This window comes from Talpa occidentalis, unplaced genomic scaffold (assembly GCF_014898055.3).
Source record: "Talpa occidentalis isolate TD23 unplaced genomic scaffold, MPIMG_talOcc4v2.1 talOcc4.12, whole genome shotgun sequence".
Lineage (NCBI taxonomy): Eukaryota > Metazoa > Chordata > Mammalia > Eulipotyphla > Talpidae > Talpa > Talpa occidentalis.
The window spans coordinates 68,309,983-68,333,930 of NW_023601212.1; the positions used below are offsets into that span (position 1 = coordinate 68,309,983).

A 23,948-nucleotide genomic window follows, 5' to 3' on the forward strand; every position below is an offset into this window, starting at 1 on the left:
ATCCTCTCACCCTCCCGTGCCTCTGGTCTGTACCACAGCTAATATATAAATTTAAAAAAAAAAAAAAGATCAAACAAGATATGACATAGTCCCAACTTTAGAGCTCACATACTTTTTTTTTTTTAAAGATTTATTTATTTATTTATACAAGCACTGGGTACAGTCAGAAGTGCGGGAGGGTGAGAGAATTCACCAGAGCCACAGCAGGGAACAGAACAGGCAGACCAACGAAACAAACTGCTGAGGGGAGCAGCAAGCGCAGCAGAAGAGGTCTGTGCGCCATGTGGGACCCTCACCGGTGGCCAGGGATGGAACCCGTTCTGCAGAGGCTGCGGGCAGTTTCGCAGCCCAGCGCTCAACCGCTGCGCCACCAGGGGAGGCCCGAGCTCACATACTTTGGTAAAGGAGACACAGGAAGGTGATGGAAAAAGAACTGTCATACACCTATGGGAAGGCTATAACATAATCTAACATAGACTATAACATAGCCTAAACTCTGGGTTTAGACTGTTTGAATTCAACCTGACTCTTGCTCTCCAGCTAAGTGATCTTGAGCAAGTTACTTAACCTCTCTTGCCCCAGTTTCTTCACCTATTAAATGGGGTTTAGAACTGTAATTGTGTAATGGGATTGTCCTGAGATAAGCCTTAAACTACATAATCCATAACACATTTAAAAGTTATCCATATTTTGGGCCTCCCCGGTGGCGCAGCGGTTGAGCGCTGGGTTGCGAAGCTGCCCGCAGCCTCTGCGGCGCCGGCTCGATCCCCTGCTGCTCCCCGGCCACCGGAGGAGGGTCCCACATGGCGCACAGACCTCTCCTGCAGCGCCCGCTGCTCCCCTCAGCAGTGTACTTCGGTCCTTCTGCCTGCTCTGCTCCCTGCTCTGGCTCTGGTGAATTCTCTCACCCTCCCACGCTTCTGACTGTACCCAGTGTATGTATAAACAAAACAAACAAACAAATAAATAAATAAAACATGCCTCTATTAAAAAAATTTAAAAAAAAAAAAAAAGTTATCCATATTTTATCAATTACTATGTTTACCATTATTTCCTGTATCTCACACTTTCCCCTTGGGTGGGTAAACTACTTTGTCACTGGATATATCCTTTAATAATAATCATTTATCTTGGATTTTGTAGTTCTGAAAATGCTGCCCCACCCCACGCCCACATCTTATGGTTCAGCTGTGTATAAAATTCTAGGTGATACTTTCTTCAGGTTTGAAGATATTACCCCCACTGTCTTCTAGAGTTCATGTCATGGGGAAGTTTGCTGTCAGTTTAATGATTGTTACTTCACAAACAGAGAATCTGCTCTGACTGGTGTAATACATGCGCCTAAGGAAACTACTGATAAATGTGTGTACTTATTGCTAGAGTTATCACTCATACAGGATTTTCAATTCCACGAGTTAAGGGAAAGATCGTTGTGCAAGCATCTTTTCATCCTTTACAAGAGCATGGCAAAAACCGAAGACCAGTGTGGCTAAGAGGAAGCTCTACAAGATTAACCTCGCCTGGCTCGCCTCCATGGGAAGACCTTTGCAAAAATCCCATAGTTTGTACTAGGGTGTAAAAGGAACTGCTAAGAACCCTCATTTTTATACTCCCATGAGTTACTATTTTCCTTTCCACTCACACGTTCCAATTCCTCTAACAGGACAACTCCATATTGTGCACAGGAGGTGGTATGATAAAATAATACATTAAAAACTGTTATTTCAATCCTTTATTTTATTTTAACACTGCTGATGTTTACCACCTTTATGTTCAGATTACTAAAAGCATGTTTTAGATAGAAATATGGCAAACAAAAAGGATCTCTCCTTGTAGATGAAATTGCTAAAATTTTGGCCGCTATTGAGCTCAGGTCGTATACTTGGCTTAAAATGCACATTTAAATAGTTCCAATTAAGAGTTACATGAACTAAACTTTTCTTTCTGATCTCTAAATGCTCATGAATAGCCACACCCATGGTACATGGCACATAGTACAACCTAGAGTCAGTCTCACAGAAAATACTGGTGTAAGCAAAACAAGAAAGATGCTATTTGCTTCTCATTATATAAACATCACTTGAATTTATCTAACCAACACTTTTATTTTAAATTTGTGACCAAAAGCACTATCACATTTGTTGGGTGCCATTCTCATTTGAATCATATTTAAAAAGTCTAGAAATAACTAAAAAATAAAATGCAGCCTGAGTGCTAAGGCTGCCTATGGCTCTTGCTACAAAATAGTTGCCAGTCTGATATGAATGTCTGAAAAAGTATGACAGGAATTATCGGGTTCTTTTTGATTTCAAGAGAACTTCCCAGAAGGAGGTGGAGGGCCAAGAAATCCACCTGCCTGCTTGGTGGCAGCTCGTGAAGGGGCAAGACCAAGAATCTTCTGGATGTTCTGTGAAGAAAATAGAATAAATGATTTTTAATGAGAGATAGAGAAGAGTATTTTAATAAACCTCATATGAAGAGAAGGCCTGAAAGTACAACTATGACCTAATATAGGAGGAATACCACTATATTATTTTTTAAAAGGCCTACAAAGTTATGGAACCCCTGGAACAAAAAGCATTCTTCCCTGATAGGACCTTAGTGTACTAACCAATGACGCAGATTTTTTTCAAGTGAAGAATCATAAGAGGTAATCTTTTAACAGAAAGCACATAAAGTATATAGGTCCTGGGCCTCCCTGGTGGCGCAAGGGTTTAAGACATAACCTACGAAGCTCTCTGCAGCCACTGCAGCGCGGGTTCAATCCCTGGTCAGCCAGGGAGCAACCCACATGGCGCAGCAGACCTCTCCTGACCTCTCCCGCTGCTCCCCTCAGCAGTGTACTTCGGTCGATTTGCCTGTTCTGTTCCCCACTCTGTCACTGGTGGGTCCTCTCACCCCCCGCACCTCTGGCCTACTCCCCAGCATAAATAAATAAATCTTTTAAAAAAAATAAAGTATGTAGGTCCTACTTAGCCACCTCATTATCTTCCTCATTCAGTAGGATGTGGTTCCCTACCCGCAGATTCAGCCAAGTGCAGGTGGAAAATTCGTACTAGGTAATTATTAGTCTTAAAATGTTTATGTCTGTACTGAACATGTACAGACTTTTTCTTATCAATATTTCCCAATCAACAATACAGCATAACAACTATTTACATGGCGTTTATACTGTATTAGGGAATAGAAGTAATCCAGGGATGATTTAAAGTATAAGGGAGGATGTGCACAGGTCACAAACACCATGCATTGTATGTAAGGCACCTGAACATCCATACACTGCAGTATTGGCAGGGGTCATGGAACTAATCCCTCTTGGATACCGTGGGACAACTGTACATTCCTCAGCTTTTTCTTATAGCAAGGTCTTTTTTGGAGTATGGATATTCTGGTTGGATTTCGTTATTACTGCATGATTTGAAGCTGAAACTGAAACATTCCATTTCAATTGTTTTGAACGGGTAAGAGAGTTTACTCTTGCAAAGCAATCTGAGTCCAGAATCCTCCTAGATTTTTCACACCTTCCCTCATCTTTTTCAGTTGTCACACTTGTAGCTAATTCCAAAGTTTTTAAAGAAATTCACACATATTAAACTAGTTTTCATAAAAAAAAAACTTTTTATCTTCCATTTCATCAGTTAATATAACAAACTTAAATTATAAAATATAACAAAACCAGCATATGAAACAATTCACAGCTCTGCAGCACAAGTTTGATCCCCAGCTCACCAGGGAGCAATCCACATGGCACAGCAGACCTCTTCTGTCTCGCCCGCTGCTCCCCTCAGCAGTATATTTCAGTCAGTCTGCCTGTTCTGTTCCCCACTCTGTCTCTGGCGAATCCTCTCACCCTCCCCCCCCCACATCTCTGGCCTGTACCATGGCTTTTGTATGTATAAATAAATCTTTAAAAAAATTTTAAATTAAAAAAAATTAATTAAAATATCCTACAGATAATGAATTTCCCACTATGTAGCAGGTATTTTTGTATATGTTATACCCTTTATATCTTTCAACAAAATCATCCATTAAAGTTGACTTCTTCCCTATATATATATTTTTTTTTTGGTGGGATCCTCGCCGGCGGCCGGGGAATGAACCGGCGCTGCAGAGGCTGCGGGCAGCCTTGCAGACCAGTGCTCAACTGCTGCGCCACCAGGGGAGGCCCTTCCCTATATTCTTTTTTTTTTTTTTAAAGATTTATTTATTTATTTATTTATACAAGCACTGGGTACAGTCAGAAGCGCGGGAGGGTGAGAGGATTCACCAGAGCCAGAGCGGGGAGCAGAGCAGGCAGAAGGACCGAAATACACTGCTGAGGGGAGCAGCGGGCGGCAGGAGAGGTCTGCGCGCCATGTGGGACCCTCCTCCAGTGGCCGGGGAGCAATTGGGGATCGAACAAGCGCTGCAGAGGCTGCGGGCAGCTTCGCAACCCAGCGCTCAACTGCTGCGCCACCAGGGAGGCCCTCCCTATATTCTCTTAATTCTCCTCCTTGAGGTCAATTTTCTTTTGACCTCAAATTTCTGAGGTCAGATCTTCTTTTTTTTAAACAAGATTTATTTATTTATACAAGAACTGGGGTACAGGCCAGAGGCGAGGGAGGGTGAGAGGATTCAACAGAGACAGAGCGGGGAGCAGAACAGGCAGAATGACTGAAATACACTGCTGAGGGGAGGAGTGGGCGAGACAGGAGAGGTCTGCCTCGCCATGTAGGTTGCTCCACGACAGGCGGGGATTGAATCCACGCTGCAGTGGCTGTAGACAGCTTCGCAGTGCTGCACTCAACTGCCTGCGCCACCAGGGAGGCCCCTTTCCGATAGATCTTCTTAATTAGCAAGATTTTATTTAGAAATATCCATTTTGCTAAAACATAGGCACTGTAATATATAATGAAGATAATACTGAATATAACAGAAATGCAATGTAGAATATGTGGTAAGGATTGTGACAAAAATAATTACTTTGAATTTTTGTCCAGTCCTGTGTAATTGGATAGCCACTGAAGAGTACATGCCTTAAAGGAAAAAACAAAGGAAAGACATTTTCCCGTAATCATGCCTTCTGTTGGAAAAAAAAAAAAAAAAAAACAGAAAAATACCACCACAGGATTTGCGTTCCTTCCTCTTCGCAAAGGATAAGAAAGAACCGGTGATCAAGACAAGGAAGTTGTTGGTTGCTAACTGGATATTTTGGGAAGACCCAGGTCACAGGCAATAAACACATTCTGCTAAATTTTATTCCTTAGTCATTGGGCTAAAATAACTCCACCAAGGCAATCTTCAGTTCCCTCCTGGCAACCAGACTTAGCTTCCAACTGATGACAATTTCTCATCAAGTTCCCATAATACAATCTTTACTACATTCATAAAGCTGGTATTAAATCCAATCCCTCAAATATACCATGTAATAGTCCCAAGATTTTCACATTATATCTGCAAAGGCTTTTTGGGAGAATGGCATAGAGATGAAATATTTACTGGGAAAAAATACAATACTGGTATATCTTAAATATTTTGAGTTAGCAGTCAGAAGACTCCAGAAAACAAAAAGCAATTTCTCTTCATTTAACCAAATCTCAATTTCCTACACTCAAAAGGAGATGACTAGATCAACCATTTTTAGAAACTATAAGCCACATTCCTTTCTTTAAACAAAATCCCATGTAAAAAACCAGTAGAGAAAAAGATAAAAAAGGGTCATGAACATGAAGTCTCCTGCTGACTATCTGCACCTTCAAGGAGCCACAGTCTCCTGTGGCTGTGGCTCTAACATTCTAGAAAATGTCTATATTGTAAATTATATTGCAGACTTCAACACATATTTTACAAAGAGTAAACTGAAATTCCAAAAGAAATATTCATTTTCAGTGAGTATTTTCTGTCCTAGTTGTCCAAGGGCTTCCTGTGTAATAAAGGTCTTTTAGGGAAAGTCAGGGATCAATCTCTTTGTCTCTCTCCCTCTTAACCATTTTTCAAATGAAAATTTCCCTACATCTCTTGTTTAGTCAATTATTTGAGGATTAGTCAAGAATATTAGAATGCAAATGAGATTTTTTAAATCTCATAATGGATGGCAGACCCCAGATGAGCACCATGTGGTGTGTCAAACTCAGAATGTGTAGCCTTTGCTGGTTTGAGAATAAAAGGACAGGGTTAGGGCAAAAATTGCTTATAATTGAGGTAAAACATACTGGAAAATAAGAGTTGACAGAGGAGAGCTTAAAACTCTATATCCAAAGTCTGCCCACATCTCTGGCTGACTCAAACTATACATTTATGAAACAGCCTTCAAGAAGCCCAGTTAGGACTAAAATAACTGAAATATCTGGTGCTACCTACCACAGAGGAGAAGAGTTTGGAGAATGAGCACCAAGTTCATTGCCTACTTAAGCAAAAAGAAAATCAATACTATTTCAAAGAATAATGGAATCCAGAGTCTATACAACCCATCATTCACAATGTCCAAGATACAATCTAAAATTACTAAACATATACCAGTAACAGGGTAACAAGACCCACACTTAAGAGAAAAGGTTAACAGATAAAGCTTAACCTTGAGACAATCCTGATGTTGGAATCAGAAGACAAACTTTTTTAAAGCAGCTAAAAAACTATGCTTAATGACATTTTTTAAAAAGCATTCATAAGCTATGAACAAGTAGGAAATCTCAGCAGGGATAAAGGAAGAAAGAAAAAGAGGATAGGAAGAAAAGGAGGAAGGGAGAGGAAGGAAAAGAATAACCAAATGAAATTCTGGAATGAAAAAAACACTGCATCAAAAATTTTAAAACATTGAATGTATTTAGAGTCAACTCAGATTAGAGATGCCAGAGGAGTAAAAGAACTTGAAGAGAGAGTAATAGAAATTACCCTATCTCCAGAAGAGATATACCCTTAAAACATATGCAGTGTTATAAACCAACATTACCAGAATTTTAGGAAGAGAGAAAGAATAGGGCAAAAAAAGATCACTAGAGAAATAATAGCTGATATTGTCCTAGATTTAGTGAAAACCAGCAAGTCTAGTAGAATAAAATGTTTTAAAATAACCTAGGTACATCACAGTCAAATTGCTCAAAGCCAAACTTAAAAAGAAAATCTGAGCACAGCTAGAGAAAAGGAACATGTTATCCAGAAATACAAAATATGAAGGCCTTCTCATCAGAAACAATAGAGGCGAGAAGACAGCAGAGAAGCACTTTAAAATGCTGAAAGAATTAAAACAAATGCAGAGTCAACCCATAATTTTATGTACAGTGAAAATATCCTTCAAGAATAAAGATTTTAAAAAAGATCTTTTTAGATAAATAAACATTAAGAGAATTTGTTACCAGATTTGCAGTATAAGAAATACACACACAAAGAAAGAAATCAGTGTTGTACTGAAATGTACAACACTGTTATATCCTGCTACCAACTCTGGGTCCAACAGTCCCTGTATTCACTGCACACTTTCAAGCCTCCACACATCTACTCATCCTGTTTCCCATGCTAACTACACTCCAGTGAGACTGGAAAACCCTTATCATTCTTTAAGATGCAGTGCAAATGGCCCTTTTATATAAAACCCTAGTTTCATAATAGGAACTCCTGGTTATTTATTTTCTCTCCTATATCATGTTACCCCCTCCACACACACACACACAAATGGCATGAATCACATTCTACTATTACTTATGGATTTATCTTCCCATGTAGATGCCACAGGGCAGAGATCATCGCTTTTTACTTTTGTATTCTCAACATCAGAGAGAATCTGACATAGTATAAAGACGTGAATCAATCTTCAGCAATGACAGGAGATATTCTAAATAAAGCACTTAACTCATGCACTGAAATAATTCACAGAGAGATCAGATTAAGACAATGCCTCAGTAATTTATTTTTCTCAACTAGTATTTAGCTATCATTTTCTGAACCATATACATTCTCTCACTGAATACATCAGATGAAAATACCCTGTAGATAAGCTATATTGACACTAATGAGTTAAATTCTATCTATACCTTAAGTGACATAAATGAATAGCGAGGTACAGGGGAGGGCAGATATCTGATCCTATCATTTTCATGACTTTAAAATATACTGACATCACAAATAAAAACAAATATACAAGGTTTATCAAAATTCTTTCCCCTAAAAGTCAAAAGTGTGAGAAAAAATAAGATTTACTTATTCTTACCACTGTTCTGATAATATGTAGCTATTGAAGAAGACAATGACAAATCCTCAGTGATACTTTTTTTAGATTATAGTCAAGCATAAAATTATATATTAAAATATGAATGGCAAAAGGAAAAAACAGATAAATGTTTTCTTCTACTTTTCCTCAAAACTACTTTTTGCTTTCAAGAAAGGGAATTCTGGGGTCTCCCTGGTGGCGCAAGGGGTTAAGCATCAGCACTATAAAGCTATCTGCAGCTACTTCAGCACAAGTTTGATCCCTGGCCAGGGAGGTGACCCACATGGTGCAGTACCCCTCTCTTATCTCGCCTACTGCTCCCCTCAGCAGTGTATTTCAGTCAGTCCGCCTGTTCTGCTCCCCACTCTGTCTCTGGTGAAACCTCTCAACCCCTGAACCTCTGGACTACACCCCAGCTCTTGTACACATAAATAAATAAATCTAAAAAAAAAAAAGGGAATTCTTTTCACAGTTTTTACCATCATATAAATTTATAAGCATAGATCGGTCTTTCCTTAGCTACCTACCAGGTCAATTTAAGTGGCTTTTGACTGAGATTTAGTGTACTATATCTAGAGGCTATCACCAACTTATTCAATCTACTACTGACTCATAAGAAGAAAAAAAAGTTAAGAAAACTTCCTTTTATTATTGAATTCTGTCACTACCCCAGACTAACTTAACACCTCTGATGGAAGCTATCATTTCCGTTGCCACAAATTCACACAAAGGAAATAGTTGTGATGTGAAGGTCAAGATAGCTCATCATTAATCACTAAACAATGAGGAAATAAACAAAGGGAGACAGATAAAATAAGAAAAGATAATTAGATTTATTTTCAATTGCTATGACCTGTTACCATATTTCAATATGTGAAATGAAACTGCCCTATCTTAGGCTGATTAACTGATTAAAGGATTAACTGATTTTAAAAAAATGTCATCTTAAGAAAATCTGCAAGCACTGTTTTTTTCTGTTTTTTTGCTGCTCCTTTACCACTGTTTTCTGTATTCAATAAGCAATTATTTCATTAAGCTGTACCAGTCTAGGAGCTGTAGATGTTCCTATTTTAACTTAATATCACAAACTGTACGCTTTGGCTCTCAGGCCTCAGTATACAAGCGCTGATATGCTGTCTGTTTCTGTTATTTGAATTTTTTAAAAGATGTATTTATTTATGCATACAAGAACTAGGGTGTAGGCAAGATATGGGGTGGGGGGTGAGAGGATTCACCAGAGACAGAGTAGGGAGCAGAACAGGTGGATTTATTGAAATACACTGCTGAGGGGAGCAGCAGGTGAAACAGGAGAGATCTTCTGCATCTGTCAGCTCCCTGGCTGGGGATCAAACCCATGCTGCAGTAGCTGGGGACTGCCTCATAGTGCTGAGGCACTACTCCGCTGCGCCACCAGGGAGGCCCTGTCATACACATTCTTTGCTAACTATTATAATTGTCTTTTGATATTTCTGCATCTCATCATGACCCTCTTACATCTATGCTTCAGGATGTATTAAGTGTCACAAAATGATTTCGGGAAGCCTTAACTATATAAAGTTGTATTCAATGTGTGAAAGGAGGAGATGGGAGCATCCAGATATAAAGAAGAACACAACAAAAAGTAAATCTAGGTGAGTAAAACATGAAAACTGCCCGGCAAGTCAGAATGACTGGAGATTTGTATTTGTGGGGATGAGACAGAAAAGGCGGAGAAAGCAGTAAAAAGATCCTGAAGATATTTGTGAGTTTCAAACTAAAATTCTATTTCCTACTGATTTGTACATGCAAAGACAGAATTCAGAAGACGACAGACAAGTGAGAAAGCATTACTTGTCACAACCAGCCAGCCTCTCCACCACAATGCCTGCTGATTGGCAGTGTATCCAAAAACTGCAGTGCCTTGATATATAAGGAGTTCTTGAATGAGAAACGTTAATTAACCCCCCCCAGCACCTTTTTAAGTCCCATCTCAAAAATCACTTCATTCTCTAAACCTTTCTGCTTGAATCTTCCTCCACTAATTGAATATTAGTCTCTCTTCGACTAATTGAATATTAAGTCTCTCTTCGATGTTCTCATCACCCGCCCATCTATACATCTTTCTTAGCTCTTGTCCCTTTCACTATAAATGTCTGATCACTTTGCTGGTCAAATGTAAACTCTATAAACCAAACTATCACAATGGTGAATAACTTAAAATCACCATTTATTACACTTATCTGTGTTCCTAAAGTACGAAAAATTGCTGGAATAATAAGAAAAGATGATGCCGGGCCTCCCTGGTGGCACAACGGGTTGAGCATAGCACTGTGAAGCTATCAGCAGCAGCAGCAGCCTCTACAGCACAAGTTTGATCCCCCATCAGGGAGCTACCCACATGGCATAGCAGACCTCACCTGTCTCACCCGTTGCTCCGCTCAGCAGTATATTTCAGTCAGTCTGCCTATTCTCTTCCCCACTGTCTCTGGTGAATCTTCTCATCCCCCGCACCTCTGGCCTGTACCCCAGTTCTTGTATGCATAAATAAATAAATCTTTAAAAAAAAAAAAAAGAAAAGATGATGCTGGGAACACAAAAACTACTCTTTACTACTATACCATTAGATAGCTGCACCTAAGATTGGGATATGGGAGCCATGCTTGGCTTCATGGCTACCTCCCATCCCTAAGAATCAATAACCTAGACCAATGCACTTTAAAACGGCTTTACTAACTGTAATGCTGGGATTCTAAAACAAGCAAATGGAAGATCTCGTAGCAAGAGGTAGACACTTGCAGTACTACAGAATTAAGAGCTAACATAGAGTAGGAGAGCAAGGAAGGACCTACATACACATTTAAATAGTGAATGTGGGGGCCTCCCCGGTGGCGCAGCGGTTGAGCGCTGGGTTGCGAAGCTGCCCGCAGCCTCTGCAGCACCGGTTCGATCCCCGGCTGCTCCCCAGCCACGGGAGGAGAGGGTCCCACATGGCGCGCAGACCTCTCCTGCTGCCCGCTGCTCCCCTCAGCAGTGTACTTCGGTCCTTCTGCCTGCTCTGCTCCCCGCTCTGGCTCTGGTGAATTCTCTCACCCTCCTGTGCTTCTGACTGTACCCAGTGCTTGTATAAATAAATAAATAAATCTTTTTTAAAAATAAATAAATAAATAAATAGTGAATGTGGTCACTCACCTGTCGAATAGACATGGTACAGAGAATATACAGGAAGATGAAGGAACAGTCTGTGGTGTCATCCCCCAGGAGATTCCGATGCGACAGTCCTTGGATATAGGAAAGGGGGGTGAAAGGGAGCTTTGCCACCACTCTACCATCAAATCTGAAAAGGAAAAAACAAAGAACTGTTATTTTTGGAAGACTGACAAGCTGCTTAGTTCCAGAGAAGAATCTGAGACAGAAATAGAGTCCCTTGATCTCTAAAAAACAAAGAAAGGGTGACCTAAAGTCCAAGGATAGAAGGAAGGGCCTACATTTTTCTGATCAGTCTTTTTCTAAACTAGTCATTTTTAGTTTTTTCAATATAAGGACCCCTTAACATTAAAACACTACTAAGGCCCCTAAAACATTTTTGTTTATATCTATCTATAACAATATTTACTACTGTTTTACAAATTCAAACTGAGAAATGTTAAAATATTTATTAAATCATTTAAAAGGTAGCGATTATATGTCAATAGAAATATTTTTATGTAAAATCTAAAATGAAAAAGATTCAGTTAAAAAAAACACTTTTTGGCAAATAATGTTTTAATAGAAAACTGCTAATTCTCATAGCTACTTAGTATTCAGGTTGTTACAACATTACATATCATGAAATCTCTGAGGTGCATTCACAAGAGAATGAGGGTAAAAAAGGCAAATAACATCTGAAAAATGTTACAAGAAAAATTTTGATTTCCAGGGCTTCCTAAGAGTCTCCCAGACCTCCAGGGATCCTCAGACTACACTTACAGAACCACTGTGCTAAATCACGACATTAATAGACTTTAAGAATCCTCTTTTCCAGCTTCCCCGGTGGTGCAGCGGTTGAGCGCTGGGTTGCGAAGCTGCCCGCAGCCTCTGAAGCGCCGGTTCGATCCCTGGTTGCTCCTCGGCCACCAGAGGAGGGTCCCACATGGCGCGCAGACCTCTCCTGCCGCCCGCTGCTCCCCTCAGCAGTGTACTTCGGTCCTTCTGCCTGCTCTGCTCCCCGCTCTGACCCTGGTGAATTCTCTCACTCTCCCATGCTTCTGACTGTACCCAGAACTTGTATAAATAATTCTTTAAAAAAAAAGAGAGAAAAGCCCTTTAAAAAAAAAAAAAAGTTCCTTATTTCCTTCCCTTGTGTTCTTTAAAAAGAAGAAAAAAAAAAAAAAAAAGAAAAAAGAATCCTCTTTTCCAAAGACTGAAAGGTTCCTAACACACACACTTAAAAGGAGAAACATTTCGGGGCCTCCCCGGTGGCGCAGCGGTTGAGCGCTGGGTTGCGAAGCTGCCCGCGGCCTCTGCGGTGCCGGTTCAATGCCCGGCTGCTCCCCGGCCACCGAAGGAGGGTCCCACATGGCCCGCAGACCTCTCCTGCCGCCCGCTGCTCCCCTCAGCAGTGTACTTTGCTCCTTCTGCCTGCTCTGCTCCCCGCTCTGGCTCTGGTGAATTCTCTCACCCTCCCGCGCTTCTGACTGTACCCAGTGCTTGTATAAACAAAACAAACAAACAAACAAAATAAATAAATAAATAAATAAAAACATGCCTCTATTAAAAAAAAAAAAAAGTTAAAAAAAAAAAAGGAGAAACATTTCTAAAGAGAAATTCATGGAATATCTAGTGGTAAATGAAAAAAAAAAGTAGAGTACTCAATTATAAACATAATATTCTGAGAATTTTTAACATAGTGTTAGTATCTGAGAACAATTCCTTTTATATTTCTACGATAGACAAGGAAATGTTTCTAAAAGAAAAAAGCCAGAAGAAAATATGATCAGGGTTTATGCTGTTGTGCTGGGGATATCAACTTCTATTATATGCTTCTATGAATAAGTTATCTAATCAGACAATAATGGAAACTATAAAAATTAAAGTGATGGGGCCCCCCTGGTAGTGCAGTGGGTTGAGTGCCGCACTGTGAAGCTGTCCGCAGCCTCTGCAGTGCGGGTTCGATCCCGGCCGGCCAGCAAGAATCCCACTGGTGCAGCAGACCTCTCCTGTCTCACCCGCTACTCCCCTCAGCAGCGTATTTCATCAATTTGTCTGTTCTGTTCCCCATTCTCTCTCCAGTGAATCCTCTCACCCTCCCGCTCATCTGGCCTATACCCCAGTTCTTGTATAAAAATAAATAAATCTTAAAAAAAAAAAAAAAAGTGTGAAAAATTATAACCTAACATACTCTATTAAAATCAAATTTCCCAGATTTTGGTAATCTTGATTACTTGAAAAGTGAACTGAGGTTATGTAAGTGAATGTCTCATATGTCTTAAAAAATAAACACTGAAGTTCTGATTGGTAAAGGGGCATGAAGCCTATAATGTACACTCAAGTGATTAAGAAAATACAAAATAATGTATGTATGAGTACGTGCATATAAGTGTGTGGGTGTATACATGATACAAAGAATGAGGGGAAAAAGCAAATAGGGCAAATTGTTAACTGTTAATCTGGATAGTGCATATACTATTCTTGCCATTTTTCTGTAATTTTGAAACATTTAAAATATTACCAAAAAGTTAATTGCTCACATGTAACGTTCACTTGCAGCAAAAGTTAGATAAAGCCATATAAAAAGACACTCACATGGAATTGAACATTCCCATTAAAGCAGTAAAACAGAAGCCAATGGCAAACATGGATTTCATTCGAACCTGTAAGGAGACCAGAGAACTGTCAGCTCACACTAAAGAAAAACCACTAACAGCACACCCACATTTGGATTTTAAGTAATTTTTTTATATGCACTCCTTAGTAAAAAAGTTATTTGATTAACCCATCCTCTACCTCTTTACCTTGACACCTTCCGATAAATAGTATGGGCTGGCCATGTGACTAAGTTTTAGTTAATGAATTATAAGTACAAGTACTGATAGGCCCTTTAAAAAGGGACAAACACAGCCAACATCCCTTGGACCTTTGGCCCACTATTCTTGCCTAGAATTAAGAATATAACACCTGAAGATAAGCAGTTATCAAACGACCAACAACCTTAAACTAGATATGGCAGAAGCTGAGATCTTGATGACATTATTGAGCTGCTTCACCACCTGGACTGCCAACTCTAGACTTCTTGAGCAAGGAAAAGAAAAACCATTTATCTGTTTAAACTATTGTCACTTATTCTAGTTCAAACTTCCTTAATGATATATGCCATAAAAGTATAAATAAAGAGAAGACTGCTAAGACTGGTTATTGGGCAATTTTTATCTCTTCTTTCTGTAATTTCCAAATTTACTACTGTGAACGTGTAATAACAATTCACAGAAGAGAAAAGCTATTTTTAAAAAAAAAGGACTTCTAAACATAATCTTTCTTTTTTTAAAGATTTATTTATGTATCCAAGAACTGGGGTATAGGCCAGAGGTATTGAGGGGGGCAGTGAGAGGATTCACCAGAGACAGAGCGGGGAGCAGAACAGGCAGATTGACTGAAATACACTCTGAGGGGCACAGCAGGTGAGAAAAGAGAGGTCTGCTGTGCCATGTGGGTAGCTCCCTGGCGAGGGATCGAACTTGTGCTACAGTGGCTGCCGATAACTTCATTGTGCTGAGACTTAACTCCCCGCACCACCAGGAAGGCCCCCTAAATATAATCTTTCATAATAAGAATTTCAAGAAACAGAAGATAGAGAAATATGACAAAGGTCTCTTGGTAAGCACAAGACTACTGTTGCAGAGCTCAGATGCTCTGTTAAACATACAGAAATTAAGTAGAAAAATCAGTCAAATCATATCATTAGCTTATCTATACTTTAGAAAAATATGCTTAAACAAACTTCTCTTTATAAATAAGAAATGAGTAATGAAATCACTTTTCTTTCCACTATATGGTATGCCTAACACTCAGAACAAAAGACAACAATAGAGCCTATCTATAATGCCTCATCCAGGTTACCATAAAATCAAAGATTCAGGAAGAAAAAGAAAATAAGTAATTTCATTTGAAAATTTAAGGGGTACACATTGTGAAGTCTGTGAAAGGGACAAGCTATAATCTTCAAGACAGTCTCACAAAGCTATTCATGAGGCACCATGTCTGGCCACAAAGGTGGCAAGAAGACCCTGAAGCAGCCCAAGAAGCAGGCCAAGGAGATGGACAAGAAAGGTAAGGCATTCAAGCAGAAACAGGAAGGGGAGAAGGGAAGGGAAGGCCCCAAGACCACAGGTGGAATTAAGGAATCTGGCAAAAACTAAGCTGTTGCTTGTGCCTGAGGCAATGGTGTTCCTCATTACACTCCTATTTAAACATTTGGATTCCCTCACATATCTGTTGCCACCAATTGCTAGAATAGGGTGTCTTGGAGTCTGTTGTACATTTAAGAATAAACTCTTGTTTAAAAAAAAAAATCAGGACCTCCCTGGTGGTGCAAGGGGTTGAGTGCAGCACTGTGAAGCTGTCTGCAGCCTCTGCAGCGTGAGTTCGATCCCCAGCCAGGGATACACCCACGTGGCACAGCAGACCTCTCCTGACTCGCCCGCTGCTCCCCTCAGCAGTGTACTTTGGTCTATCTGCCTGTTCTGTTTCCCGCTCTGTCTCTGGTGAATCCTCTCACCTCCCACATGTCTGGCCAGCACCCCACTTCTTGTAACCATAAATAATCTTTAAAAAAAAATCATACACAGGCTTGTGTTCTCTTCAGTTCTTCTCACCCAGCTGTTTTTACGTTAGCTGTGAAGTCAGAGTAAACCCAGTGGAGAATTCTGCCAAAGGGTGCTTGTCTTCAGTCTTTGTTCTATCCTGAATTCTGTGCTACTAGAATAAAGCCAACTCACTTGAAATGGAAAAGAAAAACAAGCTATTCATATTACTGAAGGGACAGTTCAGCCCAGTAGCCTATTTTTTACTTCCATATGGTCCAGAAATATCCACAATATTATTTATAGCCTGCATAGACTATAACTTTCTAAAAAGGAAAGTACAGTGCACTTAATATAAATCAGGGTCTTTGGCTAAAAAAATTTATGTGATTTACCATGAATTTATAGTTAGGACTCTTACCATTGACAAATCTCTGTTGTTATTCTTCAGTTTCTCTTCTTGTCTCTCTGAGAAGAATTAATTAAATGGTTAATTACACACAGTACAGAGCATTAAGTAGATATTAAACTATCACAGCTTGGGTATTATAAATACTTCTGCCTTAATATCACTTAAAAAGATGAGCAGAACACCTAAAATATTGTATACTTTGTACTAACACAAAATTAAAATGCAGCAGAGCATGAAATTATTTCCAGTCAAATAAATAAAAATATTTAAAGTTTAATTTTTAAAAATCACCTCTTTTTTTTTTTTTTTTAAAGATTTATTTATTTATTTATACAGGCACTGGGTACAGTCAGAAGCGCGGGCCAGTGAGAGAATTCACCAGAGCCAGAGGGGGGAGCAGAGCAGGCAGAAGGACCGAAGTACACTGCTGAGGGGAGCAGCGGGCGGCAGGAGAGGTCTGCGCGACATGTGGGACCCTCCTCCGGTGGCCGGGGAGCAGCCGGGGATCGAACCGGCGCTGCAGAGGCTGCGGGCAGCTTTGCAACCCAGCGCTCAACTGCTGCGCCACCGGGGAGTCCCTAAAAATCACCTCTTGTGTTAAGTGTTTTAACACAGTACATTAAGATATTCTCCTATTATATCAGCAGTAATTACCAAATTAGTTGATTCATAAGTGTAAAATAATAATTGTATTTCGGCTTCAAATATTAATTACCCATCTGGCATATTTAACCCATCTTTGTTTCTTTAAGAGAATACATAAATTTTAGGGCCTCCCCGGTGGCGCAGCGGTTAAGCGCTGGGTTGCGACGCTGCCCTTGGCCTCTACGGCGCAGGTTCGATCCCCGCTGCTCCCTGGCCACCGGAGGAGAGTCCCACATGGCGCGCAGACCTCTCCTGCCGCCCGCTGCTCCCCTCAGCAGTGTATTTCGGTCCTTCTGCCTGCTCTGCTCCCCGCTCTGGCTCTGGTGAATTCTCTCACCCTCCCGTGCTTCTGACTGTACCCAGTGCATGTATAAACAAAAAACAAACAAACAAATAAATAAATAAAATATGCCGCTATTAAAAAAAAAAAAGAATACATAAATTTTAAAAGCCAATTAATACAAATTTGAAATTTAGGTTACTTGATATCATAGTCAAGTCTAAAAATAACCAGTTATGTCACTTAGCTAGGAAATGACACATATATTTCATTTATCATATGCACAGAACCCAAACTGTATTCCATCAACATAAGGGACATCATTCCTGTACCTACAAAGAAACAGACCCAACAATGGGGCACTGACTTGTCAGAGATCACAAAATTGTTTTATGGCCACGCCAGGACAAGTTTGAGCTTCCTGACTCCCAGACCAACGGTCTCTGTACACATTATGCAACCACCTACTTTGATCATGTATTTTTATTACCAGGATTAATTTATTCAACAAACATTTATGTCTGCCTACTATGTGCCAGGTACTTTTTTGAGCTAAATGGATTAAATGAATGAACATAACACATAAAAATCCTCTCACAGGCAGATTATAAAATAAAAATATAAAACCCTCTAAAACAAAAAAACATGCCATTGCAATATTTTTAACTGGTGTTAAGGACTGGTAAATTCAGGCAAGAAAAGGAAAGGAACATGAACAGGCCTACAGGAAGACTTTCAGATTGGACTATAGTTTCTAAACCATTCATCATGCAATGAAGATTTGATCCTATACCCTTAACTGCTGCAGTCTGTACTCCTTGGGAGGAAAAGGACGCAGGCAGGAGAGAGTAGAGGTGTTGAAGACATATAGTAGGAAATGAACAAGAACGAACAGAGTTAAGGTCTATCTTCCATCTTACAATGTAGCAAAAAAATTTTTTTTAATTGTGGAGGCTGAAAACTGGGGTCAGAGCTGATGAGGTGAATTTGCATGAAGCAAGTTAAAGAGGAATTGGATTACCAATGAAGGAGAAGGCTTGGGGTGGAGATCTAAAAAGAAAGGTACAGAAAATATGTTTGTCAGAAACTTTGGTGGATCCTTGACACCCTACTACTCTCAACCAACACCAAGTCCTGGTAATATTCCTTTTAGATATTTAGTTCTCTTAGATATTTATGAATCCAACCTCTCTCCTCCTTACTACCTCCTCCTTAGTTAGGATTTCTAACACCTCTTACCTATATTATTTGAAAACTCCTAACCAATCTCACTGCCTCCAAATATGTTAACTCAAACCTACCTTCCACAAAGCAGCCTGTCAGATTTACTTAAAAGGCAAAATTATGGTACTCTCCCGCTTAAAAATCCTTCTATGGCTTTTAAAAATGTTCTCCCATAGAATTTTGTCCTGGGATAAAAGCAGTGATGTAGTTATAGAGACAAAGCTTCTAAACCAAAGACAATTTCACAACAATTTTTTCCTGATTTCAGAATCAGAAAGCATAATAAAATATAAATACGAATCATATCTAATAATTTACAAATTGTCTTTTTGGAATAGAATCACATTCTGTAATTCAATTCTAAATTACACTGACAAAACAAAAACTGTCATTATTTTTAAGCTGTCATTATTTTTTAAAACTAGGTAACAATGACTTAAAAAATTTCCGGGCCTCCCCGGTGGCGCAGCGGTTGAGCGCTGGGTTGCGAAGCTGCCCGCGGCCTCCGCGGCGCCGGTTCGATCCCCGGCTGCTCCCCGGCCACCGGAGGAGGGTCCCACATGGCACGCAGACCTCTCCTGCCGCAGACCTCTCCTGCCGCCCGCTGCTCCCCTCAGCAGTGTACTTCGGTCCTTCTGCCTGCTCTGCTCCCCGCTCTGGCTCTGGTGAATTCTCTCACCCTCCCGTGCTTCTGACTGTACCCAGTGCATGTATAAACAAAACAAACAAACAAACAAATAAATAAATAAAACATGCCTCTATTAAAAAAAAAAAAAAATGTCCTACCACTTAGTGGATTACCATTACAAGTCAACCTTGTAAGGAAGCTATGGCAACAATGTATACAAATAACGCAGACTTAATTAGAAATAAATCTCAGATATGAAAAACGAAAGGCTTTACAAACTAAAGCAATCCTCAGTCAAGTTGAAAAGTGGTGAAGGTCAACATTACACTAAAACTAAAATTTCAAAGCTAAGAACAAAAAGGAGCACCTGCTTAAACTTGTCCTAAAAATAGTTGAATCAGGGCCTCCCTGTTCGCGCAAGGGTTTAAAATGCAACCCATGAAGCTATTCACAGCCACTGCAGCGCAAGTGCGATCCCCGGCCAGGAAGATACCCACATGGCACAGCAGACCTCTCCTGATTCACCCATTGCTCCCCTCAGCAGTGTATTTCAGTCAATCTGCCTGTTCTGTTCCCCACTCTAATTCTGGTGAATCCTCTCACCCCTTACCACATACACCTCTGGCCTTACCCCAGTTCTTTTATGCACAATAAAATAAATCTTTAAAAAAAAAGTTTGAATCAAGTAAAATAAAGTATGTATGCAAACAATATTATCACTATTAAAAATTTCATTGTATCATCACAAAAATATTTTGCCAAGAAAATCTAAATTTTATGTATACCAATAACACATCTTACCTATTTTCTTTTTTTGTTGTCGACCTGCAGACTCTGTTATTGTTTCCTTCTTCTTTTCCACTGAAAACAAAATAGTAACAGTCAAAATTATGCACTATGCTAAAGAAACAAAGGATGCTTATCACAACTGAGCCAATGAAAGACTACAAGAAAATTACAAACTGGGGCCTCCCCGGTGGCTCAGCGCAGCCTCTGCAGTGCGGGTTCGATTCTCGGCCTGCCAGGGAGATTCCCACATGGCATGGCAGACCTCTCCTGTCTCGCCCGCTGCTCTCCTCAGCAGTGCTTTCGGTCGGTCTGTCTGTTCTACTCCCCACTCTGTCTCTGGTGAATCCTCTCACCTTCCCACGCCTCTGGCCTGTACCCCAGCTATTGTATAAATAAAAAATAAATCTTTTTTTTTTTTAAGATTTATTTATTTATACAAGCACTGGGTACAGTCAGAAGCGCGGGAGGGTGAAAGGATTCACCAGAGCCAGAGTGGGGAGCAGAGCAGGCAGAAGGACCGAAGTACACTGCTGAAGGGAGCAGTGGGCGGCAGGAGAGGTCTGCGCGCCATGTGGGACCCTCGCCCGGCGGCCAGGGATTGAACCGGCACTGCAGAGGCTGCGGGCAGCTTCGCAACCCAGCGCTCAACCGCTGAGCCACAGGGGAGGCCCTAAAAAATAAATCTTTAAAAAAAAAAAGAAAATTACAAACTGACTGATTATGCTCTCAACTGATTTTTTTAAAAAACATCTTTGTTTATTTTTTCACAATAAAGGATTTCTCCCCTCAGGTATGGTCACCATAGTTTTACCACCACCAAAGCACCCATAGTCCCATCATAGTCACTGTGTTCTCCTTCCCCCGTTTCCAGCATCTTTTCCCATACCTGTTGACAGTAAAAAGTAGACACAATGTTCTAAGGAAAACAATATTGTAAACATCATTAATCAAATACCCAAAAAGATTATATGAAAATACAATCACAGGGGCCTCCCCCGTGGCGCAGCGGTTGAGCGCTGGATTGCGAAGCTGCTCGCAGCCTCTGCAGCACCAGTTCAATCCCCGGCCACCGGGTAAGGGTCCCACATGGCGCACAGACCTCTTCTGCCTTGCCTGCTGCTCCCCTCAGCAGTGTACTTCAGTCCTTCTGCCTGTTCTGCTCCCTGCTCTGGCTCTGGTGAATCCTCCCACCCTCCCGCACTTCTGACTGTACCCAGTGCTTGTATAAAATAAATAAAAAAATCTTTAAAAAAAAAAAAAAAGTTGAAATACCTTCACTCACCTCTAGAAGAGTAATGTCTTAAGGAAAAAAAAAAAGAAAATACAATCACAAAACTGAGATTTTCTTATCAGCTGAGAGTGATTCCTTAGGTAAAGTGTAAGCATAATTTTCAATTGTGTTCTCAGGTTACTACAGTGGCCTATAGTTTCATTCTCATTTTCACTATAGAAGACAGGAATACATTCATTCAGTTATGGTTACCTAAATAATAGGTACAATTGTAGACAGATAAATGAAAATAATACATGCTTACTGAGTTTTGATAAACACTCTAGCGTACCTAAGACCATAACACCGTAATACCAACATCACCTCACCTGATACCCTAAAAGCAAGAATATTAAAGAATTATATTAAAAATTATAATTATGAGGCCTCCCTGGTGGCCTAGAGGTTAGGTCTCAGTGCTATCACTGCTAAGGTCTAAGTTCCATCCCTGGCCAGGGAGCTAACCCACATGGCACAGCAGCCCTCTCCCTTCTTGCCTACTGCTCCCTCCGTCTTGCCTACTGCTCCCCTGAGCAGTGCATTTAGTAAAATTGCCTGTTCTGCTCCCTGCTCTGTCTCTGGTGAATACTCTCACCTCCCCATATCTCTGGCCTACACCGCAGCTGCTGCACCATGGAGCTCACCTCCCTGGCTGCTGATCAAACCCATGCTGCAATAGTTATGTATTGCTTCATAGTGCAGGCGTTTAACCCCTTTGGCCACCATGGAGGGGATCTCTTGAGAATAATCACAGTACATAACACCTACCTCTCAGGGCTCTTACTCTGTTTTAGTTTTTGTTATACAATTTACATAAAAGTCTTACATTTCTACACAAACTTTCAGTTGGATTCATATTTGTATTCCTATAAAATTTGTTTTGTTTTTTTAGAATCATTTATTTATTTTCTACAAGCACTGGGTACAGTCAGAAGCGCGGGAGGGCAAGAGAATTCACCAGAGCCAGAGCAGGGAACAGAACAGGCAGAAGGACCGAAGTACACTGCTGAGGGGAGCAGCAGGCGCTGCAGGAGAGGTCTGCGCGCCACGTGGGACCCTCGCCCAGGGATCAGACCGGCGCTGCAGAGGCTGCGGGCAGCTTCGCAGCCCAGCACTCAACCGCTGCGCCACCAGGTGAGGCCCTCCTATAAAGTTTTTATATCAGTTGATGCTCCTACTGTGAGCATGCATTCAGGAAGCATGACATGTTGAAGCTATTCCAAAGGATGCTACCATACTCACATTTTTTACTCTGTTTTTCCACTTCTGCCTTCAGTCTCTTGTACTTGTCTGTCCTGTAAACCAGGACCCAGGTGATACCTTAAATATTAAGAGCAACATAATAATAAAGTTTGGAACAGTCACAACCGCTATTAGTGGTTACTGTTACATAAGGAAGGATTTCAACTTTCTGCTATATAACTACCAGTAGTTGCTATATACTTAGCAGTACTTAACTTTTTTCAAATGTTAAGACAACTGACGCTTCGACCCAAACGACCGTGATATAAGGTGTCTTCACAAATACACAATGAAATCTACCATCGATCAAAAACACTTGGCCAGGGGATTCCCCACTACCCCTGCAGCTCCAGTCCCCGAGATTCCCTAGAATGGAAAAGATGACACGCTGCCCCTCCCCATAAGCAAGCCTCGCGATCTCTCTTTTGTTGGCGCGAGGGGCCCCGGGCCTAGGATCCTTCCCCTTGGGGGCTGATCAAACGTAAAAGCAGCTGCTCTCACCCTCAGCAAGAAGAGCCGTGCACACAGAGATAAAAACGATGAGCAATGTGTCCGCGAACATGGTACTCATCTCTCACTCTCGTGTCTGACTCCCACCCGCCACAGGGGAAACGCTCCACAGCCAGGAAAAAAAGGAACGAACACAATTTTCCCAGATTGCACCACCAACTCCAGTCCACCACCACTACCACCACCTCCACCAAACACGGGCTCTGACAGTCTGGAAGAGCACTTCCGCTTCCGGGGCGCAGCGCCAATGGGGCTTGTTCCGGAATGTTGAGTAGCGGCGTCACTCAGCGGAAACCCAGGTCGCGAGCCAGGATTGAAGAGCCGGGTCTCTGGCCAGATCTCGCGAGAGTTGGTACTTGAGCGGCTGACGCAGAGCCTAACCCGGAAGCAATACCCCGCAAGGATGGTGGCCCCGCCTGCTTCTTGGCCACATTGTGGCTGTCGGGGCTCGTCGCCTCTTCAACCTTAGCAGAGACAGATTCTGAGGCCGATCGGATAGATTAGCCTGTTTGCGTGAAGCAGGAAGAATAACTGCTGCAAACATGTGCAGGACGCCTGTGTTTAGGCTCCCGGCCACGGATTTGAAACTGGGTACGAAAAATCAATTCGCCGTGGGCTGTTGGTGTCAAGGAAATCACGTCCTAGTGAAGGAGAGAAACGAGTATATGTTGTGACAAGGGTTTTTATAGGTGTATGACCAGATTCTGCGGTGACCCATCCGAGCGCGTGGTCAGAGAAAACTAGCGAAAGGAATTGAAGCAGAGAATTTAAAGAATAGTCGTGCTTCGGAGAAAGCAAAGAACTTTCTCTGCATAGAAACGGATGCTTAAATGTACCCAGTGTGTAATAGGGTGTGAATGATGTGTTTAAGGAAGGGATCTTACACCCAAATGCCTACAGTGGTGAGGCATAAATTATGCAGGCTGAGCATGAAAAAATGGTGGGAGGCACAATGATGAATTAGGGAAGGATAACTTTATCTGAAAGGAGCAGTTGGGACATTCAACCCATT

At 41.0% G+C, this 23,948-nt stretch overlaps 1 protein-coding gene across 1 annotated transcript; it reads right to left on the reverse strand.

Moving 5' to 3' along the window:
- Positions 1-1,015: 1,015 nt before the first annotated feature.
- TMCO1 (transmembrane and coiled-coil domains 1) lies at positions 1,016-23,161 on the reverse strand. The gene is made up of 7 exons (XM_037506611.2): positions 22,928-23,161; positions 22,427-22,504; positions 19,927-19,986; positions 16,358-16,404; positions 13,943-14,010; positions 11,351-11,495; positions 1,016-2,407 (listed from the first exon to the last, which is right to left on the reverse strand). Exons 1-7 carry the CDS (start codon positions 22,995-22,997, stop codon positions 2,309-2,311), a joined length of 567 nt encoding a protein of 188 aa, XP_037362508.1. The 5' UTR covers positions 22,998-23,161; the 3' UTR covers positions 1,016-2,308.
- Between the last annotated feature and the right edge of the window lie 787 nt (positions 23,162-23,948).